The sequence below is a fragment of the Xenopus laevis genome, chromosome 1L (assembly GCF_017654675.1).
Source record: "Xenopus laevis strain J_2021 chromosome 1L, Xenopus_laevis_v10.1, whole genome shotgun sequence".
Classification (NCBI taxonomy): Eukaryota; Metazoa; Chordata; class Amphibia; order Anura; family Pipidae; genus Xenopus; species Xenopus laevis.
The window spans coordinates 26252358-26260208 of NC_054371.1; the positions used below are offsets into that span (position 1 = coordinate 26252358).

Below are 7851 nucleotides of genomic sequence, written 5' to 3' on the forward strand. Positions count from 1 at the left end.
TTATCACTAAGAACCATATCTACATTCTAATATCACTTGGTTCAGCAATATTATCAAACAATCAGATAGGTGTGTCCCCATGATAACTGCTTCTGGCTTTGCACTATGCCAAAAGCTACAAACAGAAGCACAGTTTCCAATGCTTTTTGTGTTTTGTGCTCTTCCATTTTACCCATATTAAAATTAAAAATAGTATTTTAGTAATAAAAAACATGGACTGTCCACCCAGATATTTGGCAATGGGAGTGCTGTCATTTCTCTGGAGTATCTAAAGTACTTGATACTGATACTACTGATATTTAATTCACATTATCCCTTATTACATCAGTGCTCTCCAACCTTTCCTATGAATTATTTCATAATTCATGTTTGTAGGCTAGATTATGTTGAACAAATGGCATACAAATATATTTGTGGATCCCTAGGATAAGATGGGAATCATAAATCCCTGGTGGAGTTATTCAAGTGGTTAGTGCTGCTTTACATCATTATAGTTGGTCATTGGTTCTTGTTTCAACCTTTTATCTTGAACCTAAAAACACTGAAATCCACTGTATTGTCTCATTGATATCGGCTGAAAAAGCAACTGATTAAAATGTGGTGTCCTAATAATATGCGGATTAACCAGAGGGTGTCAGTAAGTATTAAAGTGTTAAAGGGCAAGTCAACTCCAAAATAAAAATTTGCCTAATTAAAGAAAACATAATTCTAAGCAACTTAGTATTATACATTCATTTCACTGTTTCTTTGGTTTTTAAGTTATTTGTATATGTATTGCTATTGAAAGCAGTGTTCATCCCTTTCTATTCTCTGCCCTGATGGCTCAGACTGCTGATACAATGTAAGACAAGGCAACTGATTAACAGACCTGTCTTTGCTGGGGAACTACACTGCAAAACAACTACACAACACTGTTTAAATAGTAACAAATAGGAGTTAAGAAAAAGCTGCTTTCAATAGCAATTATTTTACAAATTACTTTAAAAGCAATGACATTTTCTAATAAATATATATTGGAAATTGTGTTTTCTCTTATCAGGCAAATTTTTATTTATGGGTTGACTTGTCCTTGAAGAGAAAATATTTGAGGTCCAACTGGCTAACCAATGGCCTTTCTCTGCCTTTGACTGTGCACCAATAACAAATGGTAGATCTACTATAATCACAAGGGGTAAAATTTCAGTACAAATACACAACATTATATTCAGATATAGGACCTGTTATCCAAAATGCTTGGGACCTGGGGTTATACGGATAGGGCATCTTCCTGTAATTACATTAAGTCTAATAGGAAAATAATGTAAACATTAAATAAACCAAATATGCTGGTTTTGCTTCCAATAAGGATTAATTATATCTCAGTTTGGATCAGGTACAAGGTACTGTTTTATTATTACCGATAAAAAGGAAATAATGTTTTAAACATTTTGATTATTTGGATATCATGGAGTCTATGGGAGTTGGCCTTTCTGTAATTCAGAGCTTTCTGGATAACAGGTTCTGGATAACGAATCATATACCTGTATGCTGTTGTTTATGGTTTGACTGTATTGTGGCCTTGGACATTGCCGTTATTCATTCTGGGAAACCTTTAGGTACCCTAGCATATTTATAATATCACATGGTTAAGGGAAGGAAAGTCAAAGGCAGTAGGTTCAAAGCCCTAAAAGGAGAGATGGATTAAGGGTAATTGTAAGTGTAATCATCTAGCTAACTGAGGTATTATAATGATTGGTTTTCCTGCTGCAAGAGCGCATTTAGTTTTGTAGGTCAAGCTCATTGAGCCACTGCCAAATTTAGAAAAAATGTTCCGTCTGTGACCTTTTTCCACTCATGTAATGTTGTCGGCTGGTTACATTTTTGCTTGCTGGTGAGTAATTGTAAGTACACAAGAAAAAAAAGTATATGGGATCTTTCATTCTCATTTTTTGCAATATATAGCCCCTGGATTTATAGTTGTGTGTTCTAATTAGGGAAACAACAGTAATTTCAACTTTATTTAGCATTAAAGATTGCAACACAAAATAAGATATGGTCCCTTGGTACTCTGCTCTCTTGCAAAACAGGTTACATGTATGGGACCTGTTATCCAGAATGACCTTGGGTTTTCTGGATAAGGGGTCTTTCTGTAATTTAGATCTTAATATCTTGTCTACTAAAAATAATTAAAACTATAAATGAACCCAATAAGATCATTTTGAGTGCTATGAAGATTAATTATATCTTAGTTTGGATCAGGTGCAAGGTACTGTTTTATTATTACAGAGAAAAAGGAAATAACTTAAAAAAATTAGAATTGACTGCTTAAAAGAGAGCCTATGGGAGGAGGCTGTTTCCAGATAACAGATCCTATACCTATATGGGAAGCACCAATGGAAACTATTAGCTGGCCAAGAGAAACACAAGAATGCACGCGTGTTTTGATCAATATAAAGATTTGTAAAACTTTATTTCTGAAGCGATGCAGATATTCTCCTGTTTGGGTTTATTCTTTGGGTTTCATATCTGAAAATTTCCGGTGTCCAAGGCAGGTGATAGCAGCCACAAAGATAATGAATTCGTTAAAGTCCACTTCGGAGTCTCCATTCTCATCGAGATCTTTCATGAGTTTTTCACAAGTGTCCTTCTCCTTCGCATTCTAAAAATGAGAGAAAACATTGATTAGGGGTTGTAATGAGAGGAGTTTTATCAATGATGGCTCATGGTAAGACTTTGATAGAAATATAAGACAAATAACTGTTCAACCCTATATGGTATACAAGACAGCTTTATAACCGATAATCTTGTATAAGGAAGCTTTGTACGAGAGAAACTATTGGGGGCAAATTCACTATGCGCTGAAGCGCCTAACGCTAGTGTCAATTCGCTAGCGTTGGCCATTTTCGTTACTTCGTAAATTCACTAACGGACGCTAGCGTAACTTCACTAGCGTAACTTCGCACCCTTACGCCTGGCGAATTTGTGCAACAGACGTAATTACGCAAATTCACTAACGCGCACAATGTTCTGAACGCTACCTTTTACGCTAGACTTCCTTCGCCACCTCAGAGCAGGCGAAGCGCAATAGAGTAGATAGGGATTTCTTCAAAAAAAGTTAACATTTTTTCTAAGTCCCAAGAAACGCTGGCGTTTTTTCTATATTATGGGTGATAGGCTGAAAAAGATCGAAATTTTTTTTGGGGCTCCCCTCCTTCCCCCCTACATTTCCTAACTCATGGCAACTTAACTATACAGTGGGCACATGTGTAGGGCAAAATAAAAAAATTATTTGATGTTTTGAAGGTTTCCCAGGCATTTGTAGTGCTGCTACATATTCCTCCATTGAAATTTGAATTTGGCGCCGTATGCAAATTAACCATCGCTAGCGTAACTTCGCTTCACTTAGCAAATCAAAGCTAGCGCAACTTCGCAACCTTACGCTACCCCTGAGTGCAACTTCGGATTTTAGTGAATTTGCGAAGCGCTGGCGAAACTACTCTGGCGAAGTGCGGCGAAGTTACGCCTGGCACAAATACGAATCTTCAGAGACGGGGTCATATTCATAATTGTGGGAGTCATTGGTAGTGATGGGCGAATTTATTCGCCAGGCGCAAATTCGTGGCGAATTTGCGCGATTCGCGGCAGGCGAATAAATTCGCGAAACGCCCGCGAAAATTCACGGAAAAAATTCGCCGGCACTTGAAAAAGGGTTTCACCCGAAACATGTAGTGTGTTACACTGCTAATAAAAAACACATGCAGTTTGAAAATACTGCTTTGAAGCTGTTTATTCCAACAATTTGACTTTATCATATGTCTAAAACATATAACATTTACTATGGACTAGCAGAGGTAAAGCCTGTATTTTGTTTGGTTCTTTCCTATGCACCTAGTGTATGCCATTCAAACGACTTCCTGGTTGCGAGGGTAAGTGGTAACCTAGCAACCATTTAACATTTCAAACAAGGGTGCTGGAAAACAAACCACTTAGAAGCGTCTACATACATAAGTTCAACTCTCTGTCCCTAAAGTTTTATAAGGTTTTTGCTTTACATTTTACAGGGATTCTAAACCCAAATATAACATTTTGCATCATAAAAGCAAATACAGTCCTAAGCGGCTTTACAATGCAACGGTCAGAAACACATTTCAATCATTTTACAGTTATTAATACTCCTGAAGGTCATATCTGTCTGCCATGTGCTTCTCTGCACTGCTGGTTCTGACTACATTTATCACTGAAACAATGTTGTTATATCCAACTTTAAATGCACTGAAAATGTATACATAAAATATTCTGAATTTTGTGCAAAACTTTTAATTTTTTTACAACCCCTTTAAATGTATGTTTTAGTACTTATACATTAAGGGGTAGATTTATTAAGGTTTAAGTTGTCTTATTCGTTTTTTAAAAAAACAAAACTTGAATTCTCGAAATGTATTATACCTCGACCCTGGAAATAGCTCGAATCCGAAAACACATCATCTAAAAACCTGTCAAGGTCATGTAGGAGTCAATGGCAGAGGTCCCTTGAACCATTTGAGGATTTTAACAGCCTTTGATGTTCAAGTTTTTTTCAGAGGGTTTTGCCCCAATTTGGTTTTTTTTTGACAAAACTCAATCAATTCGGTTTTGGGACTCAAACTCTTTCTTAAATAAGATAGAATTTGAGTTTTGAGTACATTCGAGGTATGAAAAACTCAACACACAACCCTAGATAAATAACCCCCTCAAATAACCTTGTAAGAATGGGGCAGTTCACCTTTGGGCAGAACACGCTCAGATTCACAGCACATGTTTACTTTTGGTAGTTTTTGATTTTCTATTGGGGAGTGTGCGCCTGCTACCTTTGATGTTTCGTGGGAGATTTAGTCGCCCGGCCATAAATCGGCTCTTCTTCGGGGCGTCTAATCTCCCGGAACTGCCTCCCACAGGCTAAAATCTAAATCGCCGGCTGGATGGCACCTGGAGCGCTTCATTTCCAAAGTCGCCCAAAGTTTTCTCATGAGGCAACTTTGGGCTACTTCGGAAAACGAAGCGCACTGATTGCCATCCCGCCGGCGATTTACACCCTGAAGAAGAGGAGATTTGTCTCTGCCGTTAGGTAAACTTTTAACAGACATAAGACAATCTGAAACTGATGACAAAATCCCCCCCCCACCAATTTAAACATTCTTGGAATCTTGAAATGCATAATGATATTGGCTGAATAGTGTTATCTTTTAACCACAACAGACACTGCTTACCCTACGGACGTGGGCAGCGGGAAACAATGGAGAAATGAGCAAATATAAAACTTAATGGCAACTTGAATGCTTCTTCTCATGAGGAAAGTTTTAAAGGTCACCGGTTTCCACGTGAGCTGTGTATATACACTTTATAAGCCGGTGTGGTTTTCTATTGTCTCTATGTGATGCCTGTATCAAGACGGTTTCATATTTTAATTCGAATTTCACCTTTATTAATTTTTTTAAAATAGAATTTCACCTTTCACTGAATCTGTGAATGAGTCAGCCTTAATTTGTCTAAAGCAAACTTTTTTATGCTTTACATTGCTTTATGCTTGGCATAGGGGATATCTGGGAGGGCAAAAGAAAAGAGTGCAACTCTCAGCACACAGTCCCCCAAGCTGATGTAGGAGAAGAGCTGATGAAGAGGAGCAAGTAAGAGACTAGAATCACTGGGGGTGATTTTACCTTTTCTTCTCCTTTTTGTTACTCCACCTTATAACTGAATATACAGGGCATTCAGGGATCAATAAGTCACTAAATTCTGGAAGGGCAAAGTTGATATTTAAAATTGGCCTGTGTATGGCCATATTAAAGGAAAAGGAAAGTCACAACCACTGGTTGGGGGGGGGGTGCTAAAAGTTAGGATCCTGCTATGAAACAATTGAAGTGATATTATATGACATGATGTTAGGCACTATGTAGGGAGGATAGTTAAAGAAACCCTTAAATAAGGATAGCAACCAATCAACAGGGAGCATTTACAGGGGTGCTGCTAGAATGGATAGACCTGGAAAAATCTTTTGTCCTTTGTCCTCAACAAGGGGTGTAGATGGCATCTAACAGGGTGTGGCTCGGGCAAGTCATGTGGTGGTGGCAAATAATCACCTTGGTTCAGTTCCCATGAGGTTTATCTGTATTTTTTTGGGTCTGAGTAGAAGTAAATATAAGCAACCTGCAATAGTTACGTGTAATTATAGTAATATCACAGAGCAAAGGGAAATGTCATGAAGGGCAGGGCCGGATTTACATAGCGGGCACCCCTAGGCCCATGGCCGTTTGTGGCCCCTATCCCCTCCCCTTTATTCGTGCAAATTTTCATTATTGGGATCGGATATTATTGGTATTGTATCTCCTGCGCATCCCCAGTGTTTTTGAACCAATGTGGGTGTGGTTGGGCAGAATGCCCGGGCCTTGGTGGCCTTTCCACAAATCCGGGCCTGATGAAGGGTATGAGGACCAAGGTGTTATGAACATCTGAGGTGGCTTCTAACATCCTCATACAGTATTTTGAAACAGGGAGTACATTATTTCTTAAAATACACAAAAAGTGACATCACTAAAAAACTGTTCATAACTGATGACATCACTGACAGGGATAATATAGGCCTTGCTGAAGACTGTGTTTTATTCTATGCTAAAATTTACGTTATCACAGATAGGTTCTATTTGTTGGCAGTTAAATAATGCAGGCATGAGAAAGGGGTCACGCCCCGAAACGTTGCATCCGCAATAAACGAGCAAGGTTTTACCTGCTGGAATTACCCATGTTGTGCCGGTGTGTCCTATTTCTACGTTGTTTCTGAGGTTGCCCATTCCCTCTGGCATCGAGCACCTGGGAGTCGCTGGAGTCTGGACGGCCAGGGTGTGTGAGTGTAAGTCTTTCTTTTTGCAATTATCTGTTATCTGGCAACCCATTATTTAGAAAGTATCGAATTGCAGCAAGGCCATCTTCCTTAGACGCCATTATAATCAAATAACTGAAATTTCAAAAAAAAATATTCCTTTTTCTCTGTAGTAGCTGTTATCCCAACTGAGATACAATTCAATCTTATCAGAGGAAAAACAACCCTACTGAATTTATTTAATATAGAAATTATTATTATTTTTACAATTATATTATTATTTTAGACCATAAAGTAAAGTAGACCATAAACAAGTCCCTTACCACCAGGATCTCTGGAAGCTCTTTCTCTAAAAGCGTCTTCATTTCCCCCTTTGTTAGCGTCAGTTTGTTGCCCTCTGTACTCGCATATCTGTCAAAGACGTCAATGATCATTGCAATGGCCGTCTCTAATTCACTCATGGTGGCAATGGGCTCTGCAATTTTGCTATATCAAGAATTGTAAGCAGAATGGGTGCTCTCTGTCCTGGCTGTGAATTATATACGAGAGCCCTGATTCAAACATTTATCAGTAAGCAAACATTACACATAGGGTGCTATTCAGAAAATGAGGGTGTAACTGAAATTAAATATACCTTTATTTCAACTTTTTATCTGTGTTATGTCATTATTGACCGAGGAAAGAGATCTACTGAACAGTAACTGACACACCCAGGCAGCGTTATTCAGCTTTCTCTATACATGGAGAAAATAAAAGTCAGTAACCCCAATAACTAACAAAGGTTCTGTTTGTATCTACACTAAAGGGTGCATTAACTAAGGTGTGAAGGTGGTATAACATTTCTATTTGGTATAATGCTTCTCTGTAAATGTTTATTTCCCACCTGCGCAGGGTGTCCTGTTCTCCCATTTAGACTGTAAGCTCTACGGGGTAGGGTCCTCCAGCCTTTTATCTCCTTGACACTGAGCACTTATTCTGTATTGTAATTATATTTTATATTTAGGTGAATTGTATTTCTA

At 38.2% G+C, this 7851-nt stretch overlaps 1 protein-coding gene across 1 annotated transcript; it reads right to left on the reverse strand.

Annotated features, from left to right (window-relative positions):
* Positions 1-2430: 2430 nt before the first annotated feature.
* Positions 2431-7308, reverse strand: s100p.L (S100 calcium binding protein P L homeolog). Its single transcript, XM_018225643.2, has 2 exons — positions 7156-7308; positions 2431-2638 (listed from the first exon to the last, which is right to left on the reverse strand). Exons 1-2 carry the CDS (start codon positions 7291-7293, stop codon positions 2486-2488), a joined length of 291 nt encoding a protein of 96 aa, XP_018081132.1. The 5' UTR covers positions 7294-7308; the 3' UTR covers positions 2431-2485.
* Positions 7309-7851: the final 543 nt, after the last annotated feature.